Source organism: Patella vulgata, chromosome 7, assembly GCF_932274485.2.
Source record: "Patella vulgata chromosome 7, xgPatVulg1.2, whole genome shotgun sequence".
In the NCBI taxonomy this organism is placed as follows: Eukaryota; Metazoa; Mollusca; class Gastropoda; family Patellidae; genus Patella; species Patella vulgata.
In genome coordinates this window covers 14737393-14760446 of record NC_065885.2, presented here as the reverse complement: position 1 = coordinate 14760446, position 23054 = coordinate 14737393, and the positions used below count along the sequence as shown (strand labels likewise).

General features: G+C 33.3%; 1 protein-coding gene across 16 annotated transcripts in view; it reads right to left on the bottom strand.

Moving 5' to 3' along the window:
• LOC126827704 (multiple epidermal growth factor-like domains protein 6) overlaps nt 1-23054 on the bottom strand; it is a 196546-nt gene that overhangs the window by 56022 nt on the left and 117470 nt on the right. For 14 of the 16 annotated variants that reach the window (XM_050557170.2, XM_050557174.2, XM_050557169.2 and 11 more), the window contains exons 5-6: nt 1227-1349; nt 525-647 (exon numbers count right to left, since the gene is read on the bottom strand). In XM_050557170.2, the coding sequence (XP_050413127.2) occupies nt 525-647; nt 1227-1349 (246 nt within the window). The remainder of the gene's footprint in view (nt 1-524; nt 648-1226; nt 1350-23054) is intronic. The other 2 variants (XM_050557179.2, XM_050557185.2) reach the window with 1 other exon arrangement.

Below are 23054 nucleotides of genomic sequence, written 5' to 3'. Positions count from 1 at the left end.
ACATGTAAGTGAATTTTATTTTATGAATTTTCCATGATGAGGCCAAAACAATTTAATTTTTAGGTAAGGGTCTTGATAAATAAATAGTCACCAAAGTCTCTTAAAATAATCTTTTGTTTAATATTCCAAAACTTAAGAGGTACTAAAAGATTTTTTTGCAAGCAACAAAGTATTTTTTCCCCACCGCAAAGAAACAAACTTTAAAATTCAGTTTGGTTTGGCCTTATCAATTGTACGCATCTAAAGCAAAAAGCTTTGATGAGCAATGCCTTTCACAGATGCTGCATTAACATCATCGTGCATTCACCATGTATGTTTGGATGATTTCCTTTAGTTCTTTAATTCAAATAGTCCTGTTTATCAACACTATTTGTCCATCACGTAACATACATGAAATGAATTATAAACTAACATTAAGGCAGCGAAAATAATTAGCAATTCAAATTCCTGACAATGTTCTCTGACTTTAACATCAGGTATATGATAACTTACTATATCTATAGACATGATAAAAGAAACCTTACCAATGCATGATCGTCCATCAGCATGTATCCGTTGACCGCTTGGACATTCACAGGTGAAGCCACCGTCCGTATTGACACATTTATACTGGCACCCACCATTGTGATTACGACATTCATCAACATCTAGATAAACAAATGCCAAAAAAAAATATCTACTTGTATCTACATCTAATAAATAAAGGTCTGTTGACTAAAAAAACACACATCAAATATCCTACTACACTTTATTTCTAATTGTCTAATTGAATGTACAGCATTTCAGCCACTGATGCTGCTATGGTCAAAACGTCAGACTACCATCTAAAGGTACTCTATAGTTTGTTTTTTTACATTGGGATAGGTAGTTACCAGGACGAATGCTCTTTAGAATCATAGTACTCTACTCTAAGGATGGTTTCACTATTATGCAAGGCCAAACTGTAGAAACTGTGAGGCAATAAATATGAGCTGTTTCAAGACTAATTCTGTAATGGTGCTGCTTTAAGATTTGCTATCAATATTGAGATGACCATTAACCAAGATCTTCACAATATGCTACTTTTCCATTTCAAATTACATGTATGACATTGTAATTTAACTTTGAAATAACTATTGGAATGGAAAGGTGTGTGACGTCTGCTCCAAACTGACTATCAAAACAAAGACCTACATAATTATTCTAATACCATGCCTATATTAAAGAAAGTGCACATGGGAACTAACCTCGACACCGTCGTCCATCTTGAGCTAAATTGTAACCTGCTGGACATTTACATATGAAAGAACCAATCGTATTGCAGCATCCTTTTTCACAACCACCATTGTTTACAGCACATTCGTTGACATCTGTAATAAAAATAAAAATGAATAATACGTTTCAAATTGTTCCAATGTTCAGCAGTAGTTACAGTACTTGATCCCCATGTTAAGTCTTATTAAAATCTCCCTGATAAGTTCATTCCATTCAATTTATCAATGTAATAGTGGGCACTTAAATATTTCATCATGCCCCACATTTGGTATATGTTATGTGTTAAAATTCTACATGCAACCTTCCATATATTATTCATTCCTTTTTTGCTGGTCATATTTTTATAAACATGGCAACATCCACAGAACCCTCTAAACCAAAAGGGTCAAGTACCTCGATGTAGTTGACACTTAAAGGAATGAAATGAAATGGGGTTGAATGTCCTATGTGTTCTGCTCTGACATAATGAAGGCGGTCATGTCATACAGTGTGCTATGAGGCAAATTTTGCCCGTACAGCGGCGATATGGCCTACTCTTATATCAAATATCAACTGCCAAGGAATTTTTTACGTGCAAGCGAATGTGTGCAGGGGATCTCATTTTCTGTCCCATCCGAATGACAAGACAGTTGTCCGTGTCAGGTCATTATTCCTTCATTAAGTCTCTAATTCAGTATCATCCACATTCTTCAGTATTGCAAACACGACTGTTGGTCAGTTTGAATCAACATTGATGTTGTTATCCGGGAAAAGATGGACATCTGATATCCAATATTTAAGACAAAATGAACATTTTAAAATTGGCACACTAATTGCGTGCCAGAATGCTTTTCAGTGCCATTTGTAATGAAGTGACTTGATGAACGAGGCTAAACATATTCCACATGCGAATACTACCAGTGTAGACTGGATAAACCAGATGTGACCTATTTGTGTCCATTTCTAGGTGCCAAAGATTAGAGATTTGGCTCCTTTAAGGTCAAATTAACTTTTTGAATTTCTAGACACAATATTGTATAATAATTAGTGCTGTAATTCTCAAGGTCTTCATGCATTCTTGAAAAGATCTCCCTGACAAATGTTTTTGTCAAAAAATTGGCATAATTTTAAAAGGCTGTGAAATCAATTCCTGAACTTTTTTTGCTGGGGTAATTCTCTGACATACACATACATTTAACTTCAGAAATGTAAACACATCATAACTGATACTTCACATTATCTTAAATGCTTTATCTTATTTTCGAGTTAAAACATAACTCACTACATCCAATATTTAATACCGATAGATTCTTTCAATTTCTATGAATTTCCAGAAAACAACTCCAAAACTGAAAATGTTATCTTTCACCCCTCTGAATTTTATGTAGGAATTAATGTGGCAATGCCAGTTAATGCAATCCAACACAATGTATGTATTAAATTATGCAATACACGTTAAAAAAAACCCACTAAGACTGACATCAACAGCTGCAAAGTGGATGATTATGATGAATTAGAAATATAATAAAAGTACTTCAGATAACTTTAAACACAGACACATTACAATTATATTAGTGTTTTTCATAAAGAAAAGGGAATGGGGATTTAATGTGCTACCTATCTACACCAATTTAAGGGTTCATTGATAAAACGTCAATGAGTACACCAGTATACCATTGGCTACATGTTAAAGATCCCCCCATGTCAAGGCAAAATTCCCATCATAGCACACTGCATGATGTATGACCTTATTCGATTAGCCAAGTTGGTGCATAAATGTAAATTTTATTTGAATAATACTGGTTGGTTAATATCTTGTAGCTTTACTATATAAGGGAGTTACATTAAAACATTGTCATATGGTATGGTTTTTTAGTTCAATTTGAGTTTATGACATATCAACTTATTTTTTCCTTCATAACTCTGTAAAAATTTGAAATCATCAGTTTTTACAAAATTGTCATGACCTGGAATACATCTAGACATGTCAGGAATATTCCACACACACATTTTATACAGTTTGTGGTTCAGTGTGCTGTCTTTCATAACAAATCGAGCAATGAAATAGTTGAATTAATTAATTCATAGCAGACATCGGCTATCCATATTGATAGAGTAATTTTATCAGATCAGTTATAGCAAATAGAATTAATTAGAGAAAATTGTTTTATTTGTGAAGTGTTGGTGTGTTGATTCTCCGAATAGACTGTTGACTTACTATTACCGTATCTCTAGATATAGAAATTATATCAATAGTGGTTAGTGCCAACTATCTAAAGACTAATAATACAATTACAGGACATATCGCAGGCAGTAAGAGTTTATTAAAACCCTTTTAAAATGTGATGACATTGAGCTGTGATATGATGAGAAATCATGCACACCATGTTATCAAATATAAGATAAGATACTCATAAACTACTGCACTTTAATAACATAAAATCTATAACGATATATTCATATGTCATGTTAAACTGAATTTAAATTTATGTCAGCCTAACTTTATGTTACTGGCAGATTGAATTTTAATTAGAAATCAATGAATTTTATAAAATCTACAACTCTATATTCCCATGCCACGTTAAACTGAGCATTTGGGGGATTTTGAATCCTTTCCAAACTAGAATATTATGAAGTTGAATCACTAAAAGGAATATCAGTCTAAAAATGGTTCAGTTCTGTTTAGTATTTACAAAGATATGAATTAAAAATTTCCAATATAAACAAGTCAGCTCCACCTATATGTGTAACATAAAATACATTAATGGGCCTTTTCTTAATCTGATTAAATCCAAGCCAGGCATTTATCTACCATTGATTAAAGGTTAAATAATAAATTTAAGTACATTTTAGAGTGGATTAAGCTGGGAATAATAAGATATTGTCTGAAGAAATATGCATGATTGGCAACAGCACTTTCAAGTAGAGGTTTACCTGAAACATGTGCATCTGCTTCTAATCTTAAAAGTATACAATAACTATCAGATGTTGGTCAGTACTAAAACACAGACCTTAGTATGATGATGATGATGATAAATAAACACCCAGTATTTACAAATTAAGTAATTTCAGGAGCAAGGGTGGAACATAATTTGACAAGCACTTAACACAATGAATGAGTGAGTCTTAACCATTTCAGATTCTCCTTAACAAAAGCAAAATGATGCAAACACAAAAGGTATGTCATTAACATGAACAACATTGAGTCTAGTTACAATATGTCACATAATTTGTTCACTGATACAACAGCGAAAAAATTTCTGAACACCAAATCACCTGTAAACTATTTAAAAACAACACTCAGAGCTTGTTTAAAGCAATATATAACAAATATTTGGTCTAAGAAAAGAACATCATCAAAACAAGTTACTGTCTGTCAAAGAACCTTCATTATCAACAAAACCTTCAAATATATAAATTCAAAGTAAACGAACCCTATATTTGGACAAAGACAAGAACATTATTGAGACAAGTTACAATTTGTCAAAGGCTGTTCATTACCAACACCTTCAAATATATATATATACTTCAAGAAATAAAGCCTATACCAATTGTTCACACAAGTAAGTGTTTGAAAGCAGCACTTGTATGAATAAGAACATGTTTAAGAAGGTGGTATAAATTTACAATGTTAACAATGAGTCTGTGAGATGGTCAATAGTGACTGATGTACACTAATATATAATTGTATCTAGTAAGATGTGTTAACAGAGGTCTATTTACACCTGAAGTAAAGGTTTGGTGTTGATTTACATCCACTATTTACAACCAGTCATAATATTATTTATCAGAATAATATATTATAGGCCTGGCTAGAAGGTTATATGGTGAGAATGTCAATAGAGAGTTGCTGAAATACCAATGGTCAGATATGTTCTAAACACTTCACTTTTGAGACCAGTATGTGAAGAATTAGATGGACCAGATGCTAAGCATGGATGACAAAGTATTAAGGTCTTTTATTCCTAAAAAAAATGTATGCATTAATTCTGGAGAGATAAAATGTCATTCAAGGCAAGACAATGACTGGCCATTCTACAACCCACACCATGGTATTAACAAAAGGCTGATCTGCAAACTTGAGTCAAATTCTTCAGCTCTAACCAAGTTTGAATGGGCACCAATTGCCCATGCCCTATACTATAATATATGTTATTATACTATTAAATGGAGACTTACTGTTAATGATAATCATTCTTTTCTCATAAAAGATTAAACTTGATGCATTACATCCGTACAAGAACAGCTGGTATCGCAAAAACTAATAACCAATTATTTAAATTAATGCTTGAATGACTTTCATTAATAAAGTGCACTATCATAGTCATGAGTCATATTTTAACTCTTCTTTTTCTTATACTTGTACATATATGTTGTATCCCTAATAGCTTTTAGTAAAGTAAGGTAACACATGAAGACAAATCTTGCACCAATTAAGTGCTACTGAAATAGAATAATATAATTGCCCTCACAGTTTTTTCATATATTTTTGCAAATGTCATATTATAAACTCTTAAATTGCAAAAAAAATCTAACCGAACATAACTATCTGCCAAACTAGAATATATCAGCACCATCATTGTGATAAATATCACAGTGAAACGATTCTTTCACTATTAACAAATTCTAAATCTGATTGCAGAATGTACCATGGCAGGTTAAAACAGGTAAAGACATAATTAAACCATGTCATTTTGGTGTGATGGTTTATCTTTGCAATAGATATAATTCCGCTATTTGAGACCACCATAAAATCCACAGCTAGTTTGGTAGCAACATTATGGCAATAAACACCAAATGCATGTGTTTAGCTATTCAGCATAATATTTGAAACATGTTGCAAAGTTCTGAGAAATATGGTAAGCTAGTTGGAAAGTTTCATTCCATAGAATTTAGTACAGTTTTTATAATGAACTATGAATGCATAATCACAAACTTTACACTCTTTTTTGTAATGTATTTGCCCTCTTAAAGAATTTAGAATATCAAACTTTGATAACAAGAAAAAATGAAAACAGAACATGGATACAATAAGTTCAGCAAGCATAATAGGTCCATGGCATGGATTTAACATACATTAATTTTATTTTTATGCAGCGTTTTAATCTACTCTTCTAATTCAAACTGAAATGGGAATTTTCTACATTCACCACCGTTTTGTACATGCAGCGTAGGTTTTTCATCTAAGCCATCTTACATTACTCAACATCCATCACAAGTGAGAACCAGGCCTGAAGGTTCTGTGAATCGAACCAAAACATTCTGGTTGTTGTTTAGTGCTACCAACCAACCACTGCAGCCCTTTAACAAACTGCCGGTCTTCATTAGCCCAGTTGGAGCAGAACAGTAGGACGTTAAACCCCATTTCATTTTATTTCATTTCCTCCAAACTGAAGCATTGAAAATATGCACTTTTGCTCCATCAAAAGTGTTGGATTGATGCTAAGTGCCATGTATATTGATCTACTGCCGTTTTTTTCAATACCTGTTGAAAGCATTTAATGTGCTTATTAGTCTGACTAAAAAAACAACATGTATTTGCAAAAAGAACTCATTCACCTAGAATTATTTTAACATCATAATACACCTGATGTAGATTAAAAAACGACTTAATAAGTCTACCATCTTTATTATAATGAGTCTACTAAATCAAGATGCAATCATTAGGCACACAGTTCTTTTAACGCCCATCCTTTGAAAAAAATCTGGCATAAAAATCACATTTTTTTTTAAAGAAAAAAAAATACAGTAGGGGTTAGGGGATTGTATAGAAAGTTGATTGAAATGCTTTATTTTACATCAAGTTCATTGTTGAATTTAAAGTAAGTATGCATAATTAAAAAATTTGCATTTCTTGGAAAATGTGAAATTCCTCACAGCTTAATCCACCCTAATAATATACACTCAGATTGATTATTTAACAGTTAATTGAGAAAACATCTAATTGATTAAAAGAGTACATAAACTTTGTTATGTGCCATTTTTAGTACTTTTAACCGCCGACCACCGCCGACCAAATGCTTTTTACCGCCGACCGTCGTGTAATTACCGCCAACCAAATACTTTTTACCGCCGACAGCATTATAATGACTTTCGACCGTAATATAATTACCGCCGACCAAATACTTGTTACCGCCGACCAAATGCTTAATGATTCACCTACTACTCATTGACGTGTACGTAAAAGAACCCCTGACAGATGAAAATCGATGAAGAGTATTCGGCAACCCCGCTGCCTTGACAATTGTCCCTGCATGGCGTATTAACTGTCTTCATTATCCCAGTTTGTGCAGAAAAGTAGGACGTTAAACCCAGTTTCATTTCTGGTTTTTGTAATCAGTGTTCGAAATGACGTGGGAGAATATTCACAGGTTTTAAGCCAGGAGAGAGAGAGAGAGAGAGAGAGAGAGAGAGATGGGGTTTAACATCTGCTCGACACAAACTAGGTTATTTCGGGACTAACATATGGTTTAATTTTATTTCAATAATTCGCTTGCGCGTAGGGGTCTTTAGCAGTAGGAGGAATGATTCCTTGTTACCGCCGACTATTTTACGGTTGTTGTTTTTTTTTAAAAAAAGGGAATACAACAAGAATGTTATTTTTTATTGGAGGTGTAATCACGTACAACTGTCGAAAAACATTCATATATATTTTAAAGAATATGGAAGGACAAAACTACAATTTAGATATTGAAGGGCAAATATATCAAGATTGTTTCAGCTACTGGTTATAAATAAATAACATTTTAGGCCTATCTTTTATTAGTGCGAGGGTTAGGGTTGTCGACCATATTTATATATAATAAAATCTATATTTTTATCAAACTCTGTGTATTTAACCGAATCTATTTATTTGTCACTAATATTAATAACTTAATTAATTTTATATAGTCAGCGGTAACAAGGAATAATTAAGCATTTGGTCGGCGGCAACAAGTATTTGGTCAGCGGTAATTATGTTACGATCGAAAGTCATTACAATGCGGTCGGCGGTAAAAAGTATTTGGTCGGCGGTAATTTCACGACGGTCGTCGGTAAAAGTATTGGTCGGCGGTAGTCTGAATCATGACTTGCGCCCTATTGTTAGTTTGTTTTTCATTTTGAGTGATGCCTGTGTCACTATAGGCCTGCCGGGACTATACAGCACAGTGGACTCTTACAGCTAAATCCCCCCCCCCACCCACCCCCACCCCCACCCTCACCCTCACCCTTGGATCCATTCACTTGATCTGATATGTGCGTTTTTTGTTTGAGGTGTCTGTGTAATTGTGTACTGTCTGTAGGTTTGTAATTGTTTGTGAGTGGCATGGTCCTTCTGCACTTACACTTTTAACATTATGTTGAACTTAAACATACATTATGCAAGAGCTAAATCTGCCAATTGCAGGTCTTTCTCTTTAGGCCTGAAATGTTATCTAAATTATTAATTAGACATTAATTAACTTATCCATACCATAATCAACTCTCGATGGCATCGCTAGCCTGCGATATTTACTGGATAAGAACCCGGTCTCCTGCTTCTCATTAAATAAAAAAATGGATAATCGAGACTATGTTTTTTATCGTACCGACTTCAGTAATGATGATAGAGGCTAGGCCCATAATTCAATCAGTAAATACTCGGATCAGGGTGGATCAATTTGACTGAAATTTTCAGCAAATTCCCTTTACATTATCTAGTTTTTAACTAGACATATATAGCAGGAAGCTCTCTGTATATATATATCACAAAAGAAAGAAGAGAAAATACATTTTATTCCAAGGCAATAAATAAGGTAGATTCATTATAAATGTCTTTGACCCATAAACCTACAGTAAATGAATATATATACTTCACCAAATTAACATGCATAGAAACCCACACAATTCTGGCACTTAGCCAAATACTAATGATTTCATGGTAACAGGAGAATAAAACCTTTGTGAAACAAAATCAGCACTTTTTGTTTATGATAAATATGTACTTAATCCTCTCTGTATAAGGTCAAGATAGATATCATGTCCTGTAGTTGTAAGTTATTGAATACATGATGCACACAGGATAGAAGAACAGGTAGAATTTAATATTTAAAAGGGGGTTGACTATATCTATTTAAGGCAACATTTCAGGAATAATATTCAGATTTTTTTGACATTTTGGGAGTGAGCACTTTCTATTTAATGCATTAATGTCCAAAAAGGGAAATGAATGCTGGCATATGTGATGCAGTGGGGTTTGGGGGGCATTATGCTCTTATAGCAGTGCTTCAGGCAGTGTGAAGTTAAATCGTTACCCGCTATTGGTGAATAACGAAACAAAAGGTGTGTCATTACTCGGGATTCAAAGTTTGAATAATGATAACGAGACAGAATGTGCTTCGTTATTTGGTATTGTAAAAAGACTTCTAAGGAGGATGCCTCAGCAGTAGGCCTATATGGAATGAAATGGGGTTTAACATCGTACTGACTGGGCTAACTAATTTTTCCCAGACGGCGGCCCCACAGCCTACTCTTGTTTCGAATTTCCTCTGTCACAGTTTTTTTTACATACACACTACACAGGACCCCCTGTTTTTCTTCTCATCCAAAGGAATATATGTCAAACCCCCCCATCCTGGACAATAATGATGTGAAATTTCTAAGAAAAAATAATAATTTTATTTGAATCCCAAAAAACGAAACAAGTTCTGTCTCGCTATCCAAATTTGAATCCCGAATAACAAAACATGTCTTGTCTTGATATTCGTTATTCAAGCTCGAAAAGCAAAATGGATTGTTTTATGACATAAAAGTGAAAAGAGGGTTGTTTTTGTATCGCTGGGTCATCCTTCTTGCAAATCAATTAAACAAAAAATGGACAATAATGATATGAAATATAATCCTTGTTGTGTTTTTTAATGATATGAAATTTCTAAGAAAAAATAATAATTTTATTTGAATCCGGAAAAACGAAACAAGTTCTGTCTTGTTATTCCTTATTCAAAATTTTTGAACCCTGAATAACAAAACACTGCCAATTTCTAACTGTCAGAAACAATATCTTTATCAAACATTGATTGCAGTGGTGCCGAAATCATCAGCAATTTAATAAATGTTTTGGCAGTTTTATAGTGTGGGTGGCTACAGGTTACTCCCGACAAACAGCTCTTATGCACATCTTCAGGAAACTTATATAACGGTTGTCTGCTTACTGGAACAAAATAACTTGGCTTATTGCATGTCAGATAAACTTCATAGAGTATATAGGAAAGTAACCCCAAGATTCAATCATTCCACAGAGAGAGAGAGATGGTTTTAGTTCCACTTGACTCAATGACAGGCCTTATGATCTAAAGCACAGTTAGCACATAAGTTAAACCATTCATTCGACCACCTTATCTCCCACATCACTAGATGTTGATATCATGTTGAGTTTCAATGTGTCAGTCGTGTCAACTTGTAATTGATAGGACTGAATTCATGTAATATTTAATAATTTCTCAAATGTTGACAATTAAATTTTATATATCATAACAACAACTAAACATGTGGCAGAATTCAGCTGTGCTTTTTGTTGCATAAGTAATATGCAATCATTTTTGTATCATTCTGCAACATTTCTGGAATGATTTCAGAAACTATTTATGGAAACAAGCAAGTTACTAACACTAAAACTCTAAAACGAAACCCAAGAAATTATTTACAGGCTTTTTGTCAATATCTTTTTGCAATGATGCTGCCAAATAGCATGGGAATTTTTTTTTTTTTTTATCCTTTTAACAATTTGAGAAACATTTTCTAAATCTGATGACTAATTAGACAAAGATCTACATAGCATCAGCTAGCGATTGTAGTTCTTGTACTAATTAATACATAATTCACAAGTTACTGTAAAACTTTGGTAAACAAATAACAAATGTAAGACATCAAGTCTTGCCACTAACAACTCAGGTACTGAGTAAACCAAAACTAACAACATGACCCAAGAGTAAACCGTCTACTTGGGTAAGGTTCATGTACACACCAACAACCAGCCTCATCAGTAAACCAACTATCCAATAAAGAAACACCAAAAACAAAATTGTCCAGATGGAGAGAGGGAGAGAAATGGGGTTTAACGTCCACTCGACACAAACTAAGTCATTTTGGGACTAACACATGGTTTAATTTTATTTCAATAATTCGCTTGCGCGTAGGGGTCTTTAGCAGTGGGAGGAAACTGGAGGACCCGGAGAAAACCCACCAGGTTGGACAGGCGACCCTACTCCTTGCCACCTACAACCAGGGATTCGAAACCACGCCAGTTGACTCAATATGACAGACTTTATGGTACAGTGCGCACATGCTAACCATTCAGCAACCCAACCCCCCTTGTCTAGATGGATTGTAATTGGGAGACTATTTCAGTTTACTGCCAAGTAAATATACATTCTGGGGAATGATCTTCCCTCGCCTAATCTTACATTGAATTATGGGAATTGAGCCTTTCTCACCATTAATATCTGGGCAAAATGCTTACATTACATTCTCTCAACAAATCTTAAATTCTGTGTAAGATTTTTCTATCTTAACTAATTTTTCATTCAAGGTGAACAACTTCTCTCTAACCTAATCTTGAATTTTGGGAAATTAGCTTATCTCAACTTATCTTAAATCCTAAGGAATGATCTTGCTTTCACATAATCTTTCATTTGAGAGAATAATCTTTCTCTCACCTAATCTTGAATTCTATACAATGATCTTTATCTCATCTAATATTAAATCCTGGAGAATGAGTTTTCTCTCACATACTCTTGAACTCTAGAGAATGTGCTTGCTCTCACATAATCTTGAATTCTAGAGAATGATCTTGCTCTCAAATAATCTTAAATTCTGGATAAAAATTTCTTCTCTCAGCTAATTTTGTATTCTATAGAATGATCTTCCTCGCATCTAATCACAAATTCGGGAGAATGATCTTGCTCTGACATAATCTTGAATTTTGGGGAATGATCTTTCTCTCACCTAATCTTAAATTCTGGAGAATGAGCTTGCTCTCACATACATTCTGGAGGAAAAATCTTATATTCTGGGGGAAAAAGATTTGTCGTTCATCTAATCACTTCCACCTGTTCTGGCTAATTACATAAGGAATAAATATAATAAACCATTCAATAACCAAATTCTACCACTAACGCCAAAAAAATCAGGTGTTGATATTATCATATAACAAGTTCCTTTGAACTAGTGAAACCCAAACCCGAAGTTTCAGTGCACTGTAAGATTTTTCAAGACGTTTCAGTTCAAAAGAATATTTAAATCCCCAATAGAATTAACCAAGTCTCAAAAATAATTGTACAGATAAAGATTTTGGCAAACATGAAAACAGGTCAAATGTTATTCTAGTTGGGTTGGATCTAACTACAGTTGTGTTTTATTCATGTTTTACAGAGAGAGAGAGAGAGAGATGGGGTTTAACGTCCACTCGACACAAACTAGGTCATTTCGGGACTAACAAATGGTTTAATTTTATTTCAATAATTCGCTTGCGCGTATGGGTCTTTAGTAGTGGGAGGAAACCTGAGGACCCAGAGAAAACCCACAAGGTTTTGCGATCCTACTCCTTGTCACGTACAACCGGGGATTCGAATCATGTTTTACAAACCATACATCAATATCAAAATCAGAGAGAGAGAGAGAGAGAGAGAGAGAGATATTTTGTGGCTAACATATCATCCAATTTTATTTCAATAATTTGCTGGCGCATAGGGGTTTTTAGCAGTGGTAGAAAACCAGAGAACCCAGAGAAAATCTTCGAGGATGGACAAGCAAGCAACCCTTCTCCTTGTCGAATAGAAGTCGCTTGATTCAATGACAGACTTATTTTATAATATGATCTAAAGCGTATCCAGCTATCCATCCCAGCCATATTAAGCTGTAGTAATAGCAAATAAATTCATTACGATAAAAAATTAATCATTTCTATGATCATTTTATCAACTGTTCTAATGATCTAATTAAAACAATAAATGCCCCTTGTTGTATAGTTTTTATGATCTGTTGTGATCTGTTATATTGATGTATTCTAAATTTAGGACAATATCTATTATTCAGAAGTGCAACAACCTACATTTGGACGTAAAAACAACACCATTATTAGCGAAATGAAAGAACACAAGAATTACATCATTAGCTAAACAATATCTGCAATCAGTGATTGGCTCAGAGACAAGTACATTTTGGCTTAAACAACACAAATACTTCAAGTAAATTCTCAGTCTCTAACTTTCAGGCATCCTTGCATCAACAGAAAACTAATTCTTTGCTTTTCAAAGTGAAATAGAAACGAGTTGTACTCAATGATTGATCACTTACGACAACTTTTTTTTTACCTGAAAACAGTCTTCCAAACATATCAATATATTTTCATGACTTCTTATTTTTGCCCTTCATATACTAAGTATATTTCTTACCCTCGTCTTGAACAGGTTTCAAAACAGATCAGTCATGTTTACCTTGGTAATGTACCTGATCCTGAATGTATCATAAATAATTTTCATTTTCTAAATGCTCATCATTAATCTTATCTTCAAAAAGATAGCATGTTAGTCTGTAGTGGCTTATTTTTGAATTGGGTATTGGAATTCTTTGTTATCTAACATAACCATGTGTTCTTTATTTTAGGAAATTTCGACACCTGCTGTCAATTTTATTAAGAGCAGCTTCCAAAATAAGATCAGTGCAGAAAGTTAACATTTTTTTTGTCTAATAATTGGATCATCAAATTACTATTTGTTTTACAATTTAAAAGATAACAAGAAGAAATTTGTTCTTTAAGTCGAATTAATCATGACAAAAATATTTAAAAAGTACATATCAGTCTAATAGTAGAAATGAAATGGGACTTAACATCCTACTTTTCTGCTCTGACTGAAGACAGACTCTTAATTAATTCCAAAGACAACGACAAGATGAACATGGTTACTATGCAACATGTGACAATAGCACACAAGGATATTCAAATAGCGTTGACAGTTTGTAATCTTATTTTTCCTGATCATTAGAAATATCAAATTTTCAGATATAAAAAATAAGATTTGTGGATTGACCTGATTGTCTAATAATCCTTCAAGGAACTTTTCTTTATAACAGTGAATACATTTAACAAGGATAATACAAATATGTTTAATCCTAAAATTTATGGCTACAGATTTCAGTCTGCTATTAAAACTCAAAGAAAGAAAGATAGCTAAAAAAAATAATAAGAAAAAAGGTCAAATTCCTTCTATTACAAGGGATAATCAGTTGGTCAGAAGATTTATCTTAAATATTATCCAGTTGTTGACAACATGTGACATATTAACTGCAAAATAGGCGTCCATGTTTACAGTTGCCATGCTCCATGTTGGATTATTGCTATATTAAATTATTAAGTTTGTATATGATCGGACATTAGTTCAATATTTGTCTAGGTCGATTGAGGATAACACTTTCTGGTTGATAGATAATCTGGATATTGACCTCAAATAACCTTCTGTTGGCAGTTCAAATCTTGGGTTTTAACATAAAGGGGAATAACTGAGAAGTGCCTGTGCATATCAGATTAATGTCGTAGGTTTTACACAAATCAGATATCAAAAAGGAAATTTTCATGCAATACAAGTAAGACATCTTTTAGGTAGTAAACTGTGTCTGCATGTTTAACAGTATCTACAAGACCAGTTCCCACTTGTCAGAGTGGGGGCACAGAGCTGCCAAGGAAAGCATTTTAGTCCTTCGACGCTGAAAATATGAATTATTTGTTAATTTAAATCAACATTGATGTTGTGATCTTACCAGGAATAGATGGGCTTCTGAAATCCAATATTTAAGACAAAATAAACATTTTACCATTGGTACATGAATCATGTACCATAATACGTTTCCGCGTCATTTGTAACAAGGTACTCAAAGAACGAGGCTAGGCATTCCATGAGTCATGTCAAACAGTGACGTCATATTCTTATCTGGAGAGCATGCACAATAAATACTATGGATGTAGACTGCAATAACCAGTCGCTAGAGATTGAAATTTGATTGAGACTTCTGATGTATTTTGCCGAACATAACTGATTTGAAATTAAAGTAAAAACAGAAATGATTGAATGTTAATCAGTTTATATACATTCATATTACATTATCATATGTGTTGCTACCCATTTGTATCAATTTCTAGGTCTCAAATATTAGCGATTTAGCTTCTTTAAACTAGAATATTCTACAACTTCTGCCCTTTCATTGGCCAATAGTTTAATTTGTACCAGGATTTCAACTCTCAGCCAATGGAATACATGTAGTTGCATCTTTAAAATATTTTTGTGAATCAGGTCCAATGAACTCTACAAAAGCATGCATAACATAATGTTAGAATAATGTAGACTAATCATTATTTCTTCTCATGTATTGGGTATCCACGGGTAACATTATATGCACAACATCGACTAATTCACAAATTCTTGCCATAGTAGTTGTCGATGAAAACACCACCTTAATTGTTGAAACATTTGTTTTTCTCTTCCACTAAGTTGAAAGGAACAACTGTAGAGTTTTTATGTTTGTTCATCAAAATCCAATGTATATCGAATTTATTATTTTAGCATTATATTGCTGCTGTGTGTTACCTACAACTGGAGGCACAATTACAGGGAAAATACAGAGTGGTACCACTTACTTGCCATCAGATTTTATTAAGAAAACCACAGCATCTATAGTACAGCAGTTGCCATCCAAGATATGCCCAGTGTTTGCAGGAGTTGGAGAAATGGATAGAGAACAAGCTAAAGCAAAGTGATTTTTCGTACAATCTGGGGCCATGATCCAAGAAGTTATGGTCCGATATGCGGCAATATCGAAAGGAGCCAAGATCTTTGGAATATAAACATACATTTTAAGTTTCATCAAAATCAGATAAAAATAGTAACCTCCAGAGTGTAAACAAGCTAACAAGATTTTTCGTAAAATCAGGAACCATAATCCATACATGCCAATATCGAAAGTAACCAAGATCTTTGGGAGATAAGCTTATATATCAAGTTTCGTCAAATCAGTGTGGTAATAATGAGCTTATAATACATGTCTGGTACAGGTACTATTCACAGTGCCTGAAATTTTGTTAGGTACATAACTAATCAGGGGTGGATCCAGGAATTTTTGCAGGAGGGGGTTTGCCAGGTTCCTGAGACAATGTATCTCCCCCCCCCCCCTGCCGCATGGGATTCAATTTCATGGATGCAAAGCATTAATTGTGATATCACATGATGTCTATATCATTATCTCATGCTTTGAATGCCCATCCTATCCCACATCTGACCATAAAGGATAAAGCACACGGCCGAGAAACTTTTCTCATAAAAAGTGTTGATTTACAAAATAATTTATGTAGCTGAGCAGGGGGGGTGGGGGTTCGACCCCCCCCCCCCCAAACCCCCCCTCTGGATCCGCCCCTGCTAATATTGTCATTTTCAAGCTTGGACATCTGATATCGGATATATTTACTTCTTTAGGCATTGAATGGCCTGAAGATCTCTGAATAAAATAATTTTATAATATTACCAGTTCATATTCTTTATCTCAGTTAATGAGTTTATTTACGCAATAAAATCACAGATTTCCTAATATTTGGCTATAAATAATAATAAATATAATTTTAAATCGTGATAAATATTTTCAAACAAAGTGTCCTCTGTGTTTAAAAGTTTAAACTGGTTTATACCAGGAAATATGCCAAATTAAATTCACGAATTTAATAAAATACATTCCTAAAATTTAATGATCAAAAGATAAAATAAATTAAGGTAATGTTTAGAATCAAAACTTTGTGGTTGAGTTCTGAGAACATAAAGTGCTTAATTTTTTTTCTCAATACTAAGGCATTATGCTAAAATCCTTTTGGAATTGATACATTCCCTGGGAATTTTTTTGAATCTTAAAAAAAAAACTACAGCTTAAGAGTAAGTGCATGTCATGATACATATATGCTGTTAATCAAAATATGACACATTCCGCTTGAAATTTCTAAGATTTCGTCAATATAAGTGAGCATTATGGGATATATATTGTAAGAAAATCAAACTGTACTGATGTGGTCAATGTTATGATATAAAGATGTTATCACCTTTTTCTGTTATACCCATGGAAATCTCGGTGCGGTAAGGAAATGAAATAAAATGGGGTTTAACGCGTCCTACTGTTCTACTCCAACTGTGCGGGAGTGGTAAGTTGTATGGTGGGCTGAGTGTTCTGATGTTTATGCTTTAGATTATAATGTCTGTTATAGAATAGAATGTTGTGGTACAGCTGCCAAGGCATGCAAGTGTGAAGGAGTGGTTTCGACTGCATGATCTCAAGGGTTCCCCCCACTACTCAATATTTAGAAAGCAGGTGAAAATTGAGGTCATGACCTAGAGTTATCAACAAACATTGAGAAAAAAAACTGCATGATGGTGAAAACAAGACCAAGTGTGAAACCAAAATATTTGATGTGGATGATTGATGGTGTAAATTTGAGCTGTCCTTGGGGTTTGAGTATTGGTTCTTAGTAGACATTTGATGTTATTTAAGACTTTCATCCAGTTCTCATCATCTTCTGAGCACAAACAATATACAGACAATATAATCTGTTCTCAACTTACAGTTCACAAGCAGAAAATTTGCACAATTTTTTTTTAATCCCATCTTTGGTGGTATGTCAAGAATATGATGAATCATCATTACTGGTACCTGCATTTAATGACAACTAAGCTGAACAATCTACTCCCACAAGACTATCTCATATTTCACAAAAACTGTTAAAACAGATACCCATGGTTAAAGTATTAAGTCAGATTTTCTCAATCTTTATTACCTGTAAGTATGTGTATGAATAGTTAAATTTGAAACTCTAAATGATACCACAGACAGATTGAGTTGATCCGTTAAGTTAGAGATAGTCCCAACAAGCATGCTTATAACATGTAGAGGTATTTGTTGTATTGGCTACTAAACATTGGTCATATTTCACCATCTTAATTGAAAATATGGGTACATCTAGTTAAATTAACAGTATCTTAGTTCATATGGTGTAAGCTTCATTTCTTTTTAAAGACTCCAACATTTTTAATAGACGATCTACTGTACCTCTCTTTATAAGTTGAGTTTAAAGACCATTTATTTTTATCAGTATTAATAATTTTATTGCCCAGTAAATGTTATCTTTATTTTATGGTGTGTTTTACTTAAACATAGCTTTCATATGCCCACATTTTAATGTGGAGATATATTGTCGTTGCTCCTGCCCGCCCGTCTGTCTACAATTTGGTTGTGGACACTATCTACAGGTCACAATTTTTATCTGATTTTGACGAAACTTGAAATATATGTTTATTTCCCAAAGATCTTGGTTCTGTTTGATATTTGCGAACTTCGGACCATAACTTGGTGGAATCAAACTTTTAGCTTGTGGACCCTTTCTATTCGTTTAAATATATCACTGTTGCACCATAATGAAGGTTGAGTTTGAATTTCGGGAAAATCAAAACAAAACTGCCCGACAAAATGACCACTCCTTGTACACAAATAGTGTAAAAGTAACCCTCTAGAGGTCACAATTTTTGTCCAATTTTGATGAAACTTAAAATGTATGTTTATATCCCATAGATCTCATGTTCCTTTTGATATTCGCGCATTTCAGATCATTATTTACTGGATTATGGCCCCTGATTGTTTGAAAATTCATGTTTTTCTTAGCTTGTTGTTTATCCATCTCTTGTAAAATGTGGGCATGGCAACCACTTGTTATGTATCTTATAATTTCAAGACTATATGCAGTACAGGGTACTGGAAAATATTTTAGGAACCTTATTTGGATCATAAATTTGAAATACAATATAGCAAGGTATACAGGAAATAGGGCTAATAATTAATGTCTTACTTTTCTGCACCAACTAAGAGAAACTGACCCTTGATAGTGTGATATTGTGTATAGAAAATAGCCTCATGTCAAATCCTGCACCAGGCCCCTGTGTATCATGTGCTATAATAAGTAAGGTCAGGGTGCATATCTTTTTAAAGAATGATAAAATGTAACATTTATTAGATGATTGTTGGTCATATAAATGTAATCTTTTAAAGTAATCAGAACATTAAAAACCCACCTACTAAATGAAAAGATAACATTTCAGATGCATGGTAATGAATTTAGATGAGACAACACAAAACATCGTCAAAACATGAATAATAACATGATGTTAACTTGATGTATCTCGACTGCATTCTTATTGTATATTACTTCCAAAATAACCATGACTTCTCTTTTTTATCTCATAAATCATTTTCCTAAAACGTTTCTTATCTTAAATCTTAAATTCCAAACAATGTCACCTATTCGCATAATCAAGTCAGACAATTTGTTTTTATAGTCTTGCTACAATTTATGGAACTTTTAAACGTACACTGCGTTTGGCCCTAAAAAAAAAAACTTTTGTAAGATTAAGCAGAAATATGTTTGATTACTAAGTTTAGTTTCATTTTTAGCTTGCTGTATCGAAACATGAACACACATTCGGTTATACCTGAACAGTATAGCTATGTCTACCATAAAATTTTTGATTTCCCACAAATCAAAAACAAATACATAAAATTCTAGCAAGTATGCAAAATTAGTTTGTGCCTCAGATTCCAAGATGTCTACCTGTGTCAAGTTAATGCCAGTTTTTTTACCCTGGCTTCAAAAACCAGAAACTCCTTGCATGTCAGATAAGACCGCTTGCACACCTTTCCGAAACAAGAGTAAAATATTTGCCCAAACAGATTTTGAGTTTCAAAACTTTACACCATAAATTATGCAAAAAACTCACTTTGGTTAATCACATCCATAGAGAAAGAAGTTTTTTCTTTGTCACTAATTTAATTATTTATAAGTTTTTCAACACTTTAAGATTTAGAAACGTTTGTGGCATCTTAATTAAATTAATAAAGACTCTTTTTTTTATTACAGAAATCTTAGAAGATTTACTTCAATTTTTATTGTTTGTAATAGCAATATGCATATTCTAAAAAAAATAGTTGCCAGTGAGGTTCCCATCAAGTTTAACATTAATAAGCACAACCAGACAAGTTCAAGTATTATTAATTAAATTAGGCATCTCCGCGAAATTATAAACAAACATTCTAGGTATAAATTGCAAAAATATACTCCAAAACTTCATCCCAATTTCCACTTACTCTGTCATTATTTTAATGTGAGATTATGTAACTAATGAGGTACAGTTTATATCTGGTTTCAGAAATCAGAAATTATGGCAGCATTATGTCACATAGAAAGTATGGTGACCCAACACATAACATTTAGAAAGTTATAAATAGGAAAAACACATGCTGGGAAATGTTAATCAAATGATATTGTATTTCCAATCTTTGAAAAGTTTTGTATTTTCAGAATTCTTAAAAGTTAAAAGCTTTTTCAGGCTTTGTACAAACCAAAAACATAATGAAACAGCTAATTATTGAAAAATAATTATAATTTCTATAACCAAATACATGACATGCAGTGTGCTATGTGCATATATACCAACGAGTATACTGGTTGACCTAATTTTTTACCCCATTCAAATGACTAGACACCTTTCCTTGCCCAGCCTTTTGTTTTGAACCACTGACAAGGGGATAACAGGCTGGAAAATCCTGATGAACATTCTCAGGCAACATTGGGCTCGAAGCTGGGAACACCTAGTTAGCGAACCAGCACTATAATCACTCAGCTACACCAAATAAAAGGATGTTGATCCATTTTGCAAAGAAATTAGTTTTCTTAGAAAGTTAAAATGTTATGTTTTGGCACTTAAAAAATATCTGAAATCTGATAATAGCAAATGCAACAAAAAATCTCTTCTGTACTTCATCAGTTTTGAGCGGAGAAATTATCAATAGGTCAACAGGACCCTGAAAATTAACATACGAAAACTAGATGGTTCTAAACACAAAATTTAATGATCATGTAAACTGAGGAAAACATGGAAGTTTAGGGTTATATCAATCAGTGCAATCATTTCTACACAGCCAATATTTTGTAAAGAAACCAATACTCTACTGAACACTCAAAAGGACACAATTCCTGCATTGTGATCTGTAGATCCTTTGTCGTATATACTGGAATCCAATATAAAGATTTGAATCAATAAGGAATCAAATTCACAACACAATCAATTCTGATATCCACTGAAACTATTTGATCTTTTACCAGCTTTAATTGCCACAGACTGTGTGACACTGAATTTTTTCACTGAAAACTGATTTCATTGTCCAAAAACAGACAATTTATTCCTGAATTTTTTGAGGACCAAAAAAAAGCCACAATGTTGCCTTAACAAATGCTTTGTTCCAGATTTTGCCCTTGTTTTGGTTGATATTTTCGTGAAGTCATTAAAAATTAAGCTAGAGGATAAACAACTTTCCAGCTAAATTCTTACCACCGGGTAATTTCCTATAAATGTGTGAAAGACGTTAGGATGTATTGTTAAACAATATTGTTTCACTCATTTCAGCCTGTAGTTCCAGATATAAGGGCTGTGAGCTATCATCAAATCAATTAGGCTGAGAATTTATGACAACAAAGTGTCAAAGATAGGTTAGAAATAGGTAAAAGACAAATAAAACATGCATAAGTAATGTCTTAAATGTTCATGATGTGAGGCGAACTGGCTTCTCTCATTACAATCAACATACATGATCAGTCTGATGAATTATCAACGCAGGTATTCAAACTTTTTTGGCAACACATATACTATTTTAATGTTGGCAAATAAATTAGAAAAAGATCTGACCTTGATAGTATTGACAAATGCTAAACAAACAAAATATGTCATCTGCATAACCATCTCTTCAAAATATTCCAAAATCAAAGCTGACAAGAGATGTAAGAAACTTTTTCATCCAGAACACCTATTTCAGATGTCAATGAATTACCATGACATAATTTCTTGTTTATCTACATGAAGTTACTAAGTAAACTTGAAGAGACCACATGTGTCATCTGCATGACTCAATGCATCTCATTAGCATTCTTCAAAAAGAACAGAAGATAACAAAATTCCCAAAATCTAAGTTGATGAGAGAAGCATCAACTATATATCTAAGAAATGCTTGAAAGAATAAATATTTGCAGTCATAATGAAAACATGTGTGCAAATTATTGTTCAGAAAAAAAACATGTTCTTCTTCACATCACCTGAAAAAGTTTCAGCAAAAAGCCCACTATATTCTATTTTAAACATGTGGTTTATCTTCAACGAGAATTAAGTCATTATATATATGTTTATTTTATTACCTACAGCAACTTAAATATATTCAATTATAGCGTGAGAAAGTGTATTTTCCGTCTATATAGCCGATAACAAAGTATAGTTTAAGAAACTAACAAAAATATCCCCCATTAAATTTAATTACCATTGATAATATCTGAACCATATAAGTATGGATCAACATTCACACCCACGGGATAAATATTGATGTGAATCTACTCAAGATCTGACCACTAATTTTTTTTTCAAATAATCCAACTTATAATGGTAGCTCTATGATTCAATGTATCAACTATCATGCATCTTTATGATGCTTATTTCTCATGTCATTTGTACTGTTTAAAAGGCATTTAATAATTGAAATGAAATGGAGTTTAACTTCCTACTGCTCTGCTCTGACTGGGCTAAAGAAGACGGGCATACACCATACAGTGTGCTATGAGGGAAATTTTGCCTGGACACCAGAGCTACTCTTACTCTTATATCGAATTCCAAATGCCATGGAATTTTTACCTGCATGCTAATGTGTACATGGCACTTGGGCTTATCATCCCATCCAAGTGACTATAC